Raw genomic sequence first — 17,293 nt, forward strand, 5'->3', positions numbered from 1 at the left:
GAAGGCATGAATATTCTGCTGCACAGACCGAGATCAGTGTGGATTGCTAAGTCTCAGCAGCATGTTCTGATTTCATACTGTGGAGGGGAATGTTCAGGTTTGTGGCTGGAAGTGTGGCCTTCAGGACTTCCTGAGTGCTGGTTTGCATGGAAGCTGTGCTCCTTGGCCTTGGCTTCTGTTGTATCTGTGGTATAAGACAAAGATTAGCTTTGAGCTTTCAGTTCCAGGTTGAGCAGTCTCAGGGAGAGAGAGGTTAGTTGTTCAGCATGATGTAGGGAAATACTGGGTTTCTTGGCGAGACAGTGTTGAGTAGAGGAGGCTGCCCACTTAGTTTGTCACTTTGTGCAGAGTAGCAGAGATTCCCAGGGTGGTGGGGCTTGGCAAGTGTAGGGCTGGGAGTGCCATGTGCCCGCCTTTCCTGCACAGTTGTGCTCCCTTGTGCCGAGGGCTGTGCTGGAGTGTGACCCCTCTGCATGTGGCACTGCAGAGAAGGTCCTCATTCAGGAGGGCTCAGTCAGTTCCTGCAGGCAGATCGATGCCTCCTTCTAGAGATGAAGGGGCACCTCGAGAATTGCTCACAGCATTGAGGTGGACACTGCTGCTGTGTGCTGTGTGCTGAGATAGCATATGTGGCTCTGTACACGGTTAAACATGAAGCTATTTCACTTGTGAATGAAAGACCCAGCAGTGATGTGACAAAAATATGTTTTATTTTAGCCTTTACATGTTTTAATTAAGAAGTCCTTGCTGAGGCATTTGACTTTGAATGAATGGTGGTGTGAGAGTCAAGAGAATACTAAACTAATTATGCCTGGTGAGATGCATGGTATTAGGGATGGAGCACAAGATTTCAGGTTGCTAAATCTTCAGTGTTCCAGAGAGATGGATCAGGCACCTTGGGAGCAAGTGTTCTGGGACTTGTGTCTGGGGAGATGCCACGTTAATAGGAGCTGGGAGTCACAGCTTCTGTTCCTGACTCTGCTAATGAGTCACTTCTTGTTACTTTGTGCAGTTACAAAAGGGGTATCTGTTTTCCAAGCAACTGGGTAAATATTGCTTGATTCATTAGTCAATATTTATGAAGAGTGTGGAGAACTTTGAAAGGAAAAATGCTGCAGCAGCATGAATGGGGCATTCAGGTGGAATTGGAATGGGCATGTAAGAAAACAGGAGGTTGAGCAGTTTATTGAATTATTTTTTTAGTTGTAGGCTGGTACAAGTTTGGAAAATTGAAAGGCATCATAGGGAGTTAAAAGCTTAGGATATCTGCAAAAAAGCACAAAGGACGTGGTATTTTCTATGTCAGAGACTGGCTGCTGCTAACTCTGACAGCAGGTTGGGGTTTGTGCTGCAAAACTTCTGTGTCTCCCAATCTCCCAAAATCTCCATTCTTTAAGGCCTGGTACAACTGGAGGTAAGCACTGATGTGGTCAAGCAAAAGAGGAGTTTTGTTAAAAATCAAAACTCCTGTCAAATCCTTTTGGTGGCAAGTAAAAGGTACAAAGTGATGTGCCTGGGAACACAGTAAGATGGAATTACCTTTTGACTGAAAGACAAAATTGTTGCTGTTTGTATTTAAAGCAGATAAAGCTCTAGTCTCAGTTTGTGATGTTCCAAGATGTGGCTTTGGAGAATAGTCATTACAAAGTTATTCTCTAGCCTTTTGGAGTGGGTTTTGTGATAGACCACAGTGGGGCCAAGGACTGATGTTACTTCGAAGAGTACCTAGTTTGGGTGAAGTGAAAAGAAAGTAAAATGGCTTTGTCAAGGAGAAGAAAATATGTTTGGCAGATTATAAAGCATGTTGTGGTCAGGTGCAGCATTGAAGAGGTTGAAAGTAGCTCTCTCCATCGTGAATATGATTTAGGGAACACTCATGGGTTTTCCAGTTACTGAATTGTCTCGAGTTTTTGTTGACTGTAACTCCTGCCCAATTGTGAGTTGGTATTTTTTTAAAAAGCACACATTTCTTTGGCTCTGGGTAATTATTCCCTGCTCAAACTTGCATGGTTCCCTTTACTGTGGGTCCCAAACATAAACAAAGCTGTGTGATTTCCATCTGCTGTCATAGCGCGTGTGCTTGGCTTTAGCACATCAGACTGCTAGGAAGAGGAAATGCCATCTGCTTAAAATGTCTGACTAATTTTTGTTTGGTTTTAATCCCACTTCTTCTGCTTTTGTGTGTCATTCTTGTAATCCCTTTTGTATGTCATGTGCATCATTCTTGTAGACCCATCCCCAATAATTACTTGTTATTGTAGCAGTCCCGTGGCACTTAGCATAAAGGTGAGACCATAATTTGGCTGACAGAGCAGTTCGTTCAAACCTAAACAGCTCAACATGCTGGTTCACACAAGAGCCAAATCTAGTGAGTGTTTGTCTTTTCTGGGGTTTTCCCTAATATCTCTGTTTTTCTATCTTTCAGATGAAGTCTTCCCAGAATTCTAATTTCCTTATGCTTAGATACAGAAAGGCTTTACCTATCCACACAGTCATAAATGAATGTGTTTAATGCCTTGACATAGCAGGGAGAAATTTCAGAAATAAGGCTGGCAGTACAGATGGTGTTAGAGTAATTTTGCTCTCTAGTTTTTACCTTCATCCGATAAAGCCACTCAGAAGTAGGATTTATTTAAGAGAATAAGTCTACTCATCTTTCTTACTTGGAGCTGAGTTTTAAAGCTGATGAAAAGCTTTGAAATTGCAAATAAAGCTGACCAGACCTAATAGAGAGAGAAGAAAGATAGGAGGAGTGCTGCTCTTGCCCTGGTACAGCCCTTTCCATCCAAGCAGATTTGCAGTGTCTGGGATTTCTGCATTTTTCTGCAGTAGCCTTGAAGGTGAAAGGCAGCTCAGGAGAGGATGGCTCGTAGTGCCAGCCTGGGGGAGGTGGCAGGGGCTGTTTGCTGCTGGTCCAGGGGAGGTAAGGCAGGTGTCCCTCAGGAATGCTTTGCAAGTGAATTACACTGCCAGTGTGTGAGTCCTTGAGTGAGTGCATTTGTAAGGGCAAACTGCATTTACAGCACAGATTTTTGATGCCTTCCTCCTGTCTCTGCCATAACCGGTCTGTGTGGTTAATGTTCATTCACATTAATGCCTTTTTTATTTTACTGTAAGAGCGACCATGCAGGAAGTGTTATGCCAGTCTGAAAAATACCCTTTTTTAAGTAAGCTCTCAGTTCCTGACTTAAACCCATTCAGTTTGGTGTATTGTATTAATTCAGAAACACAGAGCAATTAACTAAATCCACAGTAATGGTTGGGTGTATGAACCTGAACTTGTGCCTGTTTCATCCTAAACTTAAGTATTCCATGGGCTTTTTCCTAGAGTTGCTCATTAGCCAAATCTTCAATGTTGCTGCTTTTCAGACCAAAATGAGAAGTAAACAAGTTCAGATTTAATGTAAAGGAAGTCACCTGTGTATTCCTGCACCCAGTAATTCATTTAAAGCATCCATCCTCTCCAGGCCCATGGTGCACCTAAAGGTCATAAATGGGTGTACAAAAGCAGCATCTGTGTGCCCATGGGTGACATGTTCAGAACCTGCATTTTGAGGTTCTTAGATTCATGTGAACTCAAAGACAGAGTAGGAGTCATCCTGTGTCCCAGGTTAGGACAGTGTTCCCCTGTGCTATGTTGTGGGATGAGGGAAGCTGCTACTTTACAAAAAATTTGAGCATTTGGTGGTTTTGGAAGTTCCTGCAAAGCCTTTGGTAGCTCTTGTGAATGTGTTTACCTTATTTCTGTGCAGGTATGTGGGCTGCCAAGTACCTCTTGCTAATTTATATTTCCATGGAAAGCACTGTTCATTATAACTTCTTGACTTTCTGCAGGGGCTGGAGCTTATAATTTTTTCCCTTAATTGTTTGAGCTTGACGATATGATGATATGTGTTACCTCTTTGTCTTGGTTTTCTTTTTGCTTTTTGGCTTGCTCTTGCTTGCAGTAAGAATTAATCTCATGGGGTTTAATTTTCAGAAAATACTTCTTTTTAATTTTATTCCTCTAGATCCCTGGCCTCTCTAATTGACTAATGGGCACAGGGAGTCATTTGTATTGGGTGACAAGTGGTGCTGGGTCTCCACAGCACATGGATTATTCTGTTTGCATTCCTGGCACGTTCCAGGGGAGCGTGTGGAGCAGAAGGCTGCAATCATCTGCAAGGTGATTGCAATCCCCCCTTGAAGTGGGGATTTTTGCTGCATTCTAGGGGGTAAAATCAGGCCCTAAGTTCACATGAGACTCTATCCCATTCATCTGCTAATCCTTATCTATAATTCTTTCCAGCAGTTTATTTTCTGGTTTTGGCTTTCACACTCTCCCATCCCTTAAAAGGTTCAGGCTTTTCATGTGCCGCACTTTTTGACTGGTTGATTTGTTCTGTGCTGTGGAAACCTGTTGCTATTGTTACTTGTTCTAGAAGATAATTTCCATCAGGAACCTAGAATGGGTGCAAAAGGTTGCTTTGTTTTTCAGGACAAATCTTGTGTTTAAGCTTCCTCTGCTCATTACTTCTGCATCTATTTCTCCTGGATCCTGTTCCTATTTTGGTGCCTGCAGGTCCTTAAACCCCCCTCAGGAGCAGAGTACCTAAGTGCCTTTCTGCACTGATGGCTGCATGTGGGTTTTCTCATCAAGTAGGTGTAAGCCATTACCATCCAGCTCTTCGGAGTAGTGCAAGCCAGCCTGATGGTTTGGGAAGTGATTTTTTCCCTAGGATTTTTTTGTTGTTGTTTCTGATTTCAGATTGGTCTCGAGAGAGTGATCCAGGAAGGTGTGGGATCATTGTAGAATGTGAGGAGCCTTACAAATGTGACATACTGTTAGCAGCAGTTATGGCAGCTGCTGGCCCAGGATGAGAGGGAGGAGTGAGGATGAGGGGAAGGCAGGCAATGCCTGCAGTCTGAGAAGAGGAGAGGTTTGCTAGAATCAATCTGGTTTTGTTTGGTCAGCAAAGTACACAAACTGCTGTATTGTAAATGGATCACAAAGTCTTCGTTGGAGGGTGGAATCGATGACTACAAGGAGCGTAACTCAAAATCCCATATTGTTCCCAACAGTGGCTAATGAATTCCCTTTTTTTATTTCAAAACCTTGTAGGAGCACATCTAACTACTACTGACTGTTAATGACTTCCTCTTTCAGATTGGGTTTGCAAGTGCAAATGTGTTTCATACTTTTAGGAGGCTTGAGGAAATTTTTGCTGCTAACACTTCTTTTGCTGCTTTTTTGGGGTCACAAGCTCAATTAGTTGTTTGGCAGGATCTCAATTCCATGCTTTCCCAGGATGTTCATCAGCGTGTTGTCTGGAGACTGTATTCTATGGAAGGTAGCCAGAGGGTATTGCAGAGACTGTGCATTGGGCTGGGAAACCCTGTTTGATAATTCACTTCTGACAGCTGGACTGAAATTGCAGTTGAACTTCCCTGAAGTTGTAACGGGAGTTCCCTGTGATGGTTTTTACTGTATCATAAAAGAATGAAAGCACCTGAACAACAGAGATGAGACTGAGAGAGCATGCTGGTAACAAGATGACAGCTTTGACTGGTACCTTCCAATGCTTTTCCAGTGTTGGGAGGTTTGCTTTATAGTCAGTCTTGCTTCTGCTTTGCAGTGTTCCCTTGCTCTTGGAGCCTGCTCCTTCTCCTTACCTGCTCAGTTTTGTCTCTTCCAGCTGTTGGGACAGTGACAGTGTTTGTACAGTCACTGATACAACAGAGCCTCCATTGCATTAGAGTCTACAGGCACAACTGTGATTTAAGGGACAGCTGAAGCATAATTTACATGGATTGTTGAGCCCTGTGTCAGATGGCAAGATGCACAGATAAAAGAAAATCTGTTTAGAAATTGCGAGATCTGTGGTTTGCATGTGGTTACATCATATGCTGATAGAGGAATGAGATGGTTTTTGTGCAGGCATATTTACTGACCTGGTTATTTAAATTGGTTCTGTCAGTGTTCTTATTAATTACTTTTCTTGTGCCTGGAAAACTTGTAGGTATGGGTGAAAAAGAAAGCTGGGTGCACCCTCCATTGCAAAGTGTTAGGGGATGCCAGGGCAGTGGCATGGAAGTGGTGTGGCCACGCAGCACGTGCACACTCTGCTGTTACATTGGCAACTGGAGACATGAACGTTTTGGGATGGCATTTTTGTCATTGCTGAAGGGGGGATTTGACAGTCATTCCCGATCCTTTGTCCCCAGAGGTGTGGTTGTGGGGCTGTTTTCTTGTCTTCATGAGAGGCCACTGGGCAGCATTACATAATCAGGGAAATAATTAGAAAGCTGGAAGAGATGTAATTTGTGCTTATGAAAGAGAATGGTGCTGAGGATGTTTGATTCCCATGTTCCTTTGGGGCCTGACTGGGCAATATTTGAATTTGCCCCAAGGAGAGAGTTTTGCACTTCCACCTCCATGCACCATTTTTTCCTTGGGATCCATCCAGCTTGGATTTGTTTTAGATTTAGAAACTATGTAGATTTAGCTGCAGCAAAACTCCTGGGTCTTATTTTATGTTCCTTCTGTCTAGCTTTATCTTCTGTTCTTTCTCTCTCCAAATTACCTTGACATGTTGCTGCAAAAGGCTTTTTCTGTGCTGCTCCTCCTGCCACTGGGGCCTGCCATCAGTATGTCTCACTGCTTCTCCATCCTCATGGCCATGAGTGTGCAGAACTGTGGGCAGTCCTGGACAGGCAGAGCATCTTGGGCCACTCCTAAGGAATGGCTGTGACAGGAGCTGGCTGCTCCTGGTGAGCCTGAGGAGGCCAGATCTCCTTCAGGAGCCCCTCGCCGCCCTCCTGCCCTGCTAGCACCTGGCTGCCTGTGCTAAGGGATTATTCATGCATGCTAACACTGACAAGGGACCCCAGAGGTTTACAGGGAAGGCTCCACTTGGGCTTCCTGCCAGCTCCACCGTAACCCCCAGTGAGGGAAAAACGTCCCTCTGGAGATGGGGATGTGAGTGGAAAGGGTGAAGTGTGCTCACAATCTTGGCAATGCACGCTGCTTTTGCTGTTATTTAGACTTTTTGCTTAGGTCAGCTTGGGTCGTTCATTCTCCTTTTTACCAAGCTGTCATGTGTCTTCACTTCTGCAGCAAAGGCACGATTTGGAGCCCTGGTTTGGTTTTGTGGAAGGGGGAGAGTGGAGAACATGCCTCTGGGAGTGGAAGGAAGCTGTGCCATTGAGCCACTTAAGGTTCGACCTCATTACAACATAGACAGTTGCTGGTTAGGCCCTTGTGATACTGAAAATAGGTTGATGTTTTGGATGATTTTCCAGGGAGATAATGCTGGATTATTGTAGGACTGCCTGCAAGGGTCCCTTTGGCAGTAGCACAGCAGGGACCTGCCAGGGTTCAAATTACTCTGGAGAGAAACAGCAAGAGGCAGCCAAGGATGGCTGCTGGGGACACCTTACTGACCTCATCCTCAAGCCAGTATTTCCCAAGCCTGGTACCTTGCTTGGAGTGGCTTGGCCTGGGTTGGTAGAAAGCTGATTTGGGGGTAGTTTCTGGCTTCTTAGGTTGTGGTTTATTGGTTGTTTTTTTTTTCCTTTTCCTTTAGTTCCTGTTTTGGGTGTTCTGGTTGGGGTTTTTTTGTTGTTGGTGGTGGTTGTTTTTTTTTTTACTTTTAGTCATTATAACAAACTCTTACACTGCCTCTTCAAGTGATATAATTAAATTGCAAGAACCGGAGTCCTAATTACCCTCTCCCATGTGAGAGTTGAGGAGCTCATCTTCAGAGAGAGGCTGTTGGCTGAGATTCAAAAGAGACAACTCTCAGAGCAGACTGCATCTGTGTTGATATTTACTGTTATTTAGAATAATGGTCATTACCAAGTGATATCAGAGCAGGTTGCTCTTTGCAGGTTATTTTTGTCTGTCTGTAAGTGAAGGCAGAAGGAAAAGCAGACGGGTCCATCTCTGCCATTTCTGTACATCTCCTGCTTTTTCCAAATAATTGTTAGCATAGCATCTGAGCTGGTGGGTCTGGCATGTGCAAAAATCTGCACTGATGCATGAAAAAATTACTGATACATATTTAGACATTTCCTATTCTTGGAATTTGCTCCTATTCTATCCCGTGCATCAGTGCAGATAGCTTGCATAAACAGGCTTAACTCTCAGTGCAGTGGTGCAGAGAATCTGCCCACTAAATGGTAGGAGACATACGGGAGCAAACTGCTGCTTTCTTTGCTGTGATAATGTCTGTGCATTCAGGCAGCTGTGTGAATCTCTGCAAATGGAGAAATCCTGAAAGCAGGGCACACTTAGATCCAGTGAAATAGCTATTCTTCTCTCTCTCTCTTCTTTTTTTTTTTTTTAATAGGAACTCATGCAAACAGAAAATGAATTGTTAGGAGTTGCTAGCTCCTTACTCACAGGTACAGCTCAGTGATAATGCTTTGTAGCTTTTTTCCACTTTAAACCTGGCAGAATATTAGTATCCATTCAGATCTCTAAATGACACATAAGGGAAAATTATACTTTCTTCCCCACATGGTGAGAAGTTGCACTAAATAGGTGATAGAACAGGCACGGGATTCTCTTGATACCCAGTTTAGTCCTCTGCTTATGCCAGAACAATTCTTCACATTTTGGGGTTTCACAGACCCTGTTGCTGAAGTTTCAGCATTATACTTGTTCCTATCAAGCACCTAATATTTGTCTTGGCAAAGCTGAGATAGTCACAGGTACACCTGCACACTGGAAACGTTTGGGAATGTCTGGAAGACACACCTCCTCTGTGCCTCTGAATCTGTCTGGGGTAAGACAGAAGGATGATCTGAAACTGGTCTCTTCTCTGGAGATTCCTTGACCTTCGAGTCATTTAGGTTTAGCCCATAGGACCATTGGAGAACTGCAGGGGAGAGAAGACAGAATATTTCTGACCCTGGGTTTGATGTTGCTGCAGGCTTTTTGTATGAACTCCATGTGGCAAACACAGTTTTTTGGCATAACTACAAATCCAGGGCATTTGTTCCGTAGTCTAGTTTTGTTACAAGGAGACATGTCCACATTATTCAGTTCTCAAGCTCAGATCTCCAGCCTCCCAGAGAAGCAAAGAGAGTGTTTATGGGTTACAGTGATGTGAAAATGCAAAACTCAGATGAATTCAGTGAGACTCTTCAGATAAATACACTTCTGTTCAGTTGAGATCACAAGTGCTCCTTCCTGGTGTGGTAGTTGTACGCTTTGTTAGTTCCTTAAAATGCTCATTTCTATTTTCAGCATAATATTCTGATTTTGCTGCATGTGTCCATGGCACGTTCTTCCTTATTTCCATGTACCATAAGCATTTGGGAAATTTCCACTGAGGGGCATTCTCACAGCTCACTGTGAACTTGGTGTTTGTTGTTCTTCACATTTGTAGAAAGGCAGCTGGAGAACATTGGGAGAATTAGCACCAGTGTTGGCAGCAGCACTTAATTTGGAGGGGCTCTTGCAAGCCTTGCATCTTGTTGTCTCTAATCAGTTTAAACTTGATGGGTTTTCAGTGTTTTCATTTTCTAAATTGATTTATCTGCGTAAAAGGTACAAGTTGTCCTCTGCTGGGAACAAGTTTCTGAGCTGTTTAATCTTGCTGTTTGTCAATGCAGAGAACAGCCTTGTCAATGTGAATCATACTCTTTTCTGTTTTACTCATCTCCCCAGATCTTTGACCAACTTTTTACTCACTTCAGCTTGAAGTCTTCTTATGGTTTCACTCCTGCACTGTTTAGGAGAGCAGTTAGGCCATGAAGACCCTTTGCCTGCCCACTGAAACAAATGTATTTGCAGTTCTCTCCCATGACCCTTCTCTCTCCTTAAGTCAGCCTAATTTGGTGCTGGAAGCAATTCAGTCTTGTTCAGTTTGAAGACCATCTCCAGCAGGTCTGTCTGCTGATACCTCCCTCCTTCTTTAAGAGCTGGTTTTGCCTCTACTTTCCAGGTGTGGCTCCAGGACACATCTTTCATACCTAGAATGGATGGGGTTGCTGGGCTTGGAGCTCCAGAACTTCAATTGGTTTTTGTTTTCTGCAGGACCTTTTTAAGGTGAAACACTTGTGATTTGGACTTGGACATAACACGAACATGGTGTTTTTTTGCTTTTTACTGAACATGGTGTTTTTTTGCTTTTTACTATCTTCTGCCAAATGTAAAAGTTGACTGCTCTTTGCTTTTGAATCTTGCACAAACAGTGCTTTTTGGCCACCACCCTAAGAGTAGCAGGACTTACTGAAATTTGACTTCCTAAATTTTATATTAATCTCATGGACAGAAGATCTGCTGAGGTCCTTGGACGTGCTGGAATGAGCTGCTTCTCTACTGGTTAGAGCTTGGCTTTGGAATGTAAATTTAACACAGTTCACTGTGTCCTGACCAAGCAAACAGAGAAATTAAATTGACTAATGGAGCTTTTCATAATGCTTGTCCCACAAACTTAGCTAAACAGCTTCCAAATTACTGTTAGTTTGAATTAATTGCTGATGAGGAAGCACAGCAGTGAGTTCTCAGAACTGAATGCATTTGATTTTCTTTTTTGGTAACCTTTCTTCCAATATGTGTTTTTTGCAGTGATACTGAAAGCCGAAAATTATGCAAGAAGATGAAGGTAGATCCTAATTCAAAGGAGAAAGGAGTGGATTTACTCCATTATAAGTGAGTGCTGGGCTGGGATTTGGAGTTCATAGTTGTTGATGCCCCCATTAAGAGTGTTCTTCTTTCAGCCCTATGCTGTTGCAGCATTAAGATGACTTATTTTTTTATCCTGTGAAATTAATTGCTGTTTCTTCAGTGTGGAAGCATGTGTTATGACAGAAGTTGAGTTAAATTTATTCTGCTGTTGAACAGAAAACACTAAAAGCATGAGCAGGGCCAGGGAGAGATGTCCCATGGACTAAAACTGCCCAATGCATGGGGCTGATGCCTGAGATTTGAGTTCTCTTGCTTTCTGTCACTTGCCTGCTGGCATGTGCCTTGGACAAATTGCTTCACTTGTCTCACCTTTCTGACTTGAGATAGTCCTTCATAACCTGAGTGGAGAAAGGCAAGTGTTGTGAGACAGCAAGAGATCTTTCTTCCTGAAAATAATAGGAGTGGGAGTACACCAAGCAGCTGCATCTCCATCTCCAAAGATCATGCCATAGGAAATAATCTTGTTAAAGTGTCAGGGAGGGAATTGTTTACTGGGAAACTGCTTTATTTACACTGGTTTGCACCCTCCCTTTTTTCTTCCTCTTGTTCCTCCCCACCCCACCCCCCTTTAAATTACCATGCTGTAAATTCTACTTAGTTCTGTGGTTTCAGCAGGATAATGTTATTCTGGTTAGTGAGAAGTCAGGAGGAGCAGCTGTTTGAATTCCAGTAATGTTACTGTAAGTTAACTTTATTCCCCACTCCTCGTTTAACAGGGACGGTGCATTTCATACTGCATATAACAGAGCGGTCACATTGAAGGTAAATTCAAATATTCCATTATTATTCTTTTGGTTTTGCTAGATATGAGCGAGACATTTGTGGATTAAAAACTGGTTTTGATATTTTTTCATGCCTTCAGCATGAAAGAAAGGGGAGTAATCTTCATAAACAGCTGTCAGAATGGCCAAGAGGTTTTTGTGTGCATACATGTCTGTCAACCACAGATCCAGGAGAATTATTTATTATTTAAAAGATTTGACCCCATGTTGAACTGGAAGGTAAATTGTAAATTAACTTACACACTGGTAACAAATAAGGATTTTCTTGTTTTCATTACAAGGTGCTCTTTGTGGTAGTATAACTAAAAGTATTAGCTGATACTGCATTTTGATAAGGAGTTCTCTGAGGTTCTTAGGTTGTGTGTTTATAAACTTTAACGGGAGCTGAGTGGCCTTATCTTTTATCACATTGTGGAACCACAGCTCCTATGAAAGTGCTTTGAGTGCATCAGGTATAAAAGGACCTTTCTTCTTTTCTGGCAAATCTTGACATAAAGCAATGGAAGGCAACGTTCTGTGGGCAGGGGAGGAGAAGGGCATGAGGCATGGTACAGATGTGTAGATCCAGATGACTGTGGAAATGGTGGAGTAAAAGTACAGTGAGCAGGCCAGAAGTGCGCAGCTTTCCTTTGCAAAGCCCTGGTGAAGCCGTGGGAAGCTCCTGACCTGAGGAGTCCTGCAATGACTTGGCTTCCAGAAATCACTTCTGTCCTGCTTTGATGCCCAGTTCCTGTTTCTCTTCCTCCTCCAGCAGACCTGAGCTCTGCACAGTCACTGGTCTTTTGAAGGCTTGATGGCATCACCCCAGGTTGACATAATTCCATGCATGTCCCCTTTCTGGCTTGTTCAGGGCATTGCCCTAGGATGAAGGGAAGCCTGTGTGAGATGCTGTGTGAGCCTGAGTCTGCCAGAGAGGCTGTTCCTAAGTGCACCTGCTCTGGACCTTGCCTTTACAGCCAGAGTTGGAGAGTATCTGATGGGGGACAGTCTTGGACGAGTGCCCTGACTTGAATTCATTCACTCTTCACTTGAGGCTGTGATGCAGATTTGTCTGAGATGGGGAGGGTAGGGCCATGTATCTTCCCATCTCCTGCAGCAGAAATCTTGCCTGGCAATAGGAAGGGCAGTGTTAAATACCCAGCCCAGTCAGCAGCTGCCTAAACCAGACTCTCTGTGCTTAGTGAGGAATTGCAGCTGGTGATGGTTGTTTTCCTTCGTGGTGGGTGATGGGCTAAGGGAGACTTGCTAGTTGCCTAAATTTGGGTGATTTGAACAATTCATGATGTGTCTGTCCTGCCCTCCATAAAGTGCTGCAACCAGGAATTAGTGCTGTGACTCTTCCTTACAGATCAGATGGAGTGGAAAGCACCTGCAGTGCTCCAGGGAGCATTGGGCTGAGAGGCAATCATAGCACAACAGGAACCAGATCATTTATTCCTTCAGCTGTTCTGTGATGAGCATTTCACCCTACCCTTTGGCCCTGCCTGCTGGGAAGAAGAAAGCAGCATCCCATGGACAGGGATGTAGGATTCCATTGGGGGTGGAAGAGGAATTTTGAAGCTCCCTAACTCTAGGGGCTGGAGTCGTTCTCAATTAAACTGTCCTTGTGAAACTAGCCACTAATGATTTACAGGTTGGGCAGTGGATCAGATCTGGGCAGTGATCAAATGATTCAGCTGTTTGATTGTTCTGCTGCTCACAGCTGCCTGGATATTTTCTGTATTTCTCCCTCTGTTCCACTTCTCCCTGTTTTCTTCTGTTAAGCCAGTGACCTTTGTTTCTCTCAGCTGTGTTTGTCAGGAGTCTCTCAGTACATACAAACAGAGAGCAGCAGAGCAACACAATTACAGAGGGTATCACACTCATTTTATGGACAGGTGGACACACTGAAGAACAGGGAGATTAAAGGATTTGTTTCACATCATTCAGCAAACTGGTGGTAATAAAACTTGGATCTTCTTTCCAGACATCCAGTAGACATATTAATATATGTATGACATTTTGGAGAATGATGGACACAGCTCTGAAGAACTGTAAAAGGATTCTTCTGGAGTAATCAGCAATTTCACACATGTGGCTGATCGAGCTGATAGTGTACTCAGGTTTTTAGCAAAGCTTTTCATTTCTTAAAGGAACTAAATCCTTACGTAATTAGTAGAGATGCCCTTGTGGTTTCACTGTTAGAAAAATAAGGAATAAAGGATAGTTCAGTGTTCACAGTAGGGGTAGGTTACTTGGCAGTCAGAACCTCCTGCTGCTGAGACCTGTGTTAAGATCTGAGCAGTTTGGGATATCTAGGAAAGGAAGATGGAAGGCAAGAGAATAAAATTCACTGATGCAAAATTATTAGGAATAGTTTAAAAATATATTCCCAATTCTTTGTAGAAGGGCTTAGGTTCTCACACACTGAAAAGGATGGCTGGAGGAAGTTCCAATGGATATTTCTGTGAGTAGCTTAAAAAAAGGGAGTGATTACTACTTTTTTCTCCAAATTTGAGGGCAAGCAGTGGAATTTTGGGATGGTTGATTTGAAACAAATAACTGCAATGTTAAAAAAACATTGGAACTAGTAGCTACATGTTGTGAAAGCCAAGAATTTAGGAGTCTGGAAAACAGTTTTAGATAATCATAAGAGATAGATGCATTGATAGTCAGAAAGCACAGAGGTCCATATACGACAGCTGGTGCAGAGTCCGTAAACGTAAATTTTTTTTGCCAGAAATTGAGAGCATGTGCCAGTGTAAGTAATACAAGAACTATAAGTGCTAATGTGTCTTCTCCTAAGGTAGCTGTAGTCATCTGCTGTTGAAGACCTAAGCTTAGATCAGTCTTTGATCTTAGCTGGAATCTCTGTTCACATGTTGCTTCAGCCACATGATGTTTAATTCTCAAGAGAGCCACAGTGCCAGTATCCAGACTGTGTTTATTACATGATGAAGCCTTTTCTGGAGTATAAAGTACAGAGAGAGTTTTACCCTTCTTCTAAAATGGAGAAAACTCACTTAAGTACAAATCTGCTTAGTACTGTCAAAGGGAATAGACTAACTCAATAAATTGGTCCTGCACTAAACCCTGAATCGTTTTCAGGCTGGCTGTTGTAAGGAGTGTATATTGAAATTGAGGCAGGTCTTGTTATTAGCATCCTTACTGCATGATACTTCAAAGGAGTGAAAAGCACAAGGATGTGTTTGTTTATACTTTCTTTCAGGTTAAAACCTAAGTCCATATATACAATTATGAATCAGCTCTCCTGTTAAACTTGCTTGTTTTAGCAGCATGTGCTGTGTGAAGCACGTCCTGTACTCTGCTGAGTGGAACTTTAAGGTTCAAAGCTGGCACAGCTGGTTACAGCCCATGGTGCTTCTGTCAATGCCGAGGGGTCAAAACAGCTCCTGACCCTACCATGGCAGGACTGGAGTTGAGCTGGCTCTACAACACCAGGGTTGCTGTGCCCCAGACCTTGCTGTGGCCTCTAACACAGCAGCCTGAGGACCACTACTTTGCTGTGATTAGAGAATGCTGTGCTTTGTTTGGGTGTTATTCTTCCCCATTTAAAGAGAGGAAGTTCTCTTCGCTGCATGAAGAATTGAGGGCAAGGCAACGTACTGCCTGCTCCTGCCAGGAGACATTACACATCTAATTTTTTTCTGTCTTGGCTGAGAGGGAGAGGCTGGATGAATTAAATCTCTTTAATCCTCCATCTCTAACCACATCTCTTTCTACATGGCTGAATTTGGCATGCAGGAATTCTTGAAACTAGCAGAGTCAATTACACTCATTAGCCGTTCAAAATGTTGACCCCTCTCTCCTCCTCTTCAGTGTATAGTTGAGGTCTGTGCATGCTGAGGGTGAGCAGGACTTGATGCAACTGTCCTAAAGGTAGAACCTCTGTGCTGTTTTGTCCTTATCTTTCCTTTCCCCATGTATTAGTAGACTTCTTAGGATGTCATTTGGAATGTTAATGCCTCTAAGTCTACAGCTTTTTACATTGTAACTCCATCGTAAATTACTTGATTTTATATATTTTTTTCCTAACTAGCTCCTTTCCCTGATAATGCCACTGTAAAACAAATTTCTTCTGGAAATGTTTGTCATCTTCACCCGTTAGATCCTTTTTTACTGTGTACATTAAGTGTTTTGCTTGCTGTCTGGTGACTGATACATGCTGCCTCTTGTGATAAGACAAATCTTTTCAATATTAGCTGTGCAAGCAGACAGAAACATAAATGCAATAAATGGATCCTGCTGTAAGCTCTGAATCCTCCCAATCCTTGCAGTACCAAGAGGCAGGAAAATGAGCTAAACGTATCCCCTTTCTGTTGATAAGCTGTTGGGATGTTGTACCACAGCAGTCCCACCAAAGGCAGACAGGCAGCAGAAATGTCTCTGAGACTGTTCCAGTGGTGGGACGTGTCAGCAGGTGTGCTGCCAGCCTGCTCCTGAGGAAGTGGAGAACACACCCAGGCTTTTGGATAAGAAGTCTTGGTGTGTGTTTAGTGTAGCTCAGTGCTGTGGCAGCGTCATCCCCTCACACTCACACTGAAGGAAGCTCCTCAGGGACCTTGCCGTGTTACCAGTGTGGCAAAGATCCCGTATGAGAATGGACACAAGCCTACAAGCAATGCCACAGAGAAAGAAGTGGGGTCATTCTGAATGGTAAATGAACATGGAATACCAGGTGTTATGTTCCCTAGAGCTCAGACTTCTGAGGATAAAAGTGATCAAGCCTGTGTTTGCATGTACAGCTGGAAACAGGGAGTAGTGTTACTGCCAGAATCCATGGAAAGTATCTCATTGATTTAGGGGGCTGGAGTTTCCTTCACGCTCAGGATGAAATCAGAGCTATCAGATCAGAGTATATTTCCTCATGGTAAATAGAGTATATCTGTGGTCTGCTGAAAGGGATTTTTGGTTGCACGTCAGTCAGGTAAAGCAGTTACAAAGTGTGTGTGCAGGTGTACTCGGTTTGCTGGATGTGGGAGCTGCAGAATCCTAGGGGTTTGTATTTCCCACTTCTCCTGCCACATTTGCTTCTTATTCTCATACTTGAAATTGCATTCAATGGATTTTTCAGATAGGTGGGTCACCCAGGGAGCTGTTGGTGGATTATTCTTCCTTTGACCAAATGAGCAGTTTGATCTGTAAGTGTGTTCATTTGCTTTTGCTCACAGCAAGTATCAGTGTGCCCTCCAGCTAGTCCTGTTAGTCAGATACAGTGAAGGGCATGGGAGTCTGACCTCTATATAAAGAGAAGTCTCTCCCTCAGGGACTCGCTGGGGAAGGTCTAGTACCATTGAAAGAGCTCTCTGAAGGATCCTTGAAGCTGTTCTCTGTGTGCAGGTTCACTTCTACTCTGTTTTCCCCAGTCTTACAGTGGGAGTGGGAACTGATAAGTTGGAATACCAGTTATAATGAAGGTACACACCCACGTAGCACTTGGTTCTGCAATGGGAGATTTGTGCTAATCTGCATTAGAGCAGATGAATATATGAGCAGAAAAGCAAAGGCACTAATTATATGGGGTTTACATCACAGCACGGATTTGAGATTGGATGTCTCATGGTTTCCATTCGTCTTTCTGTAAACCATTTTTCCCCTGTTTATTACAGTCTATGGTGGCCTTTCTCAAGGATCCAGAAGGTGCTCCACTGTGGGAGGAAGATCCTGAAGCCAAAGATATTGTGCATGTCGACAGTGAAAAGGTACATTAGCTGGGTAGATGTTCTGTTGTATTATAAATATGTGGGATGAAGGGAGTGTGTATGTTTGTATTAACCCTTAGTGAAACACCATTATTTTGTTTCTTTGGAAGGGAAGTGTAAGCATCCATCCT

The 17,293-nt window shown here is 43.3% G+C and overlaps 1 protein-coding gene across 1 annotated transcript in view; it reads left to right on the plus strand.

Moving 5' to 3' along the window:
• PDIA5 (protein disulfide isomerase family A member 5) overlaps positions 1-17,293 on the plus strand; it is a 97,694-nt gene that overhangs the window by 17,675 nt on the left and 62,726 nt on the right. Inside the window, exons 4-6 of the mRNA XM_063400865.1 lie at positions 10,559-10,642; positions 11,395-11,440; positions 17,070-17,162. Coding sequence (XP_063256935.1) covers positions 10,559-10,642; positions 11,395-11,440; positions 17,070-17,162 — 223 coding nt within the window. The remainder of the gene's footprint in view (positions 1-10,558; positions 10,643-11,394; positions 11,441-17,069; positions 17,163-17,293) is intronic.

The sequence above is a fragment of the Prinia subflava genome, chromosome 6, assembly GCF_021018805.1.
Source record: "Prinia subflava isolate CZ2003 ecotype Zambia chromosome 6, Cam_Psub_1.2, whole genome shotgun sequence".
NCBI lineage: Eukaryota > Metazoa > Chordata > Aves > Passeriformes > Cisticolidae > Prinia > Prinia subflava.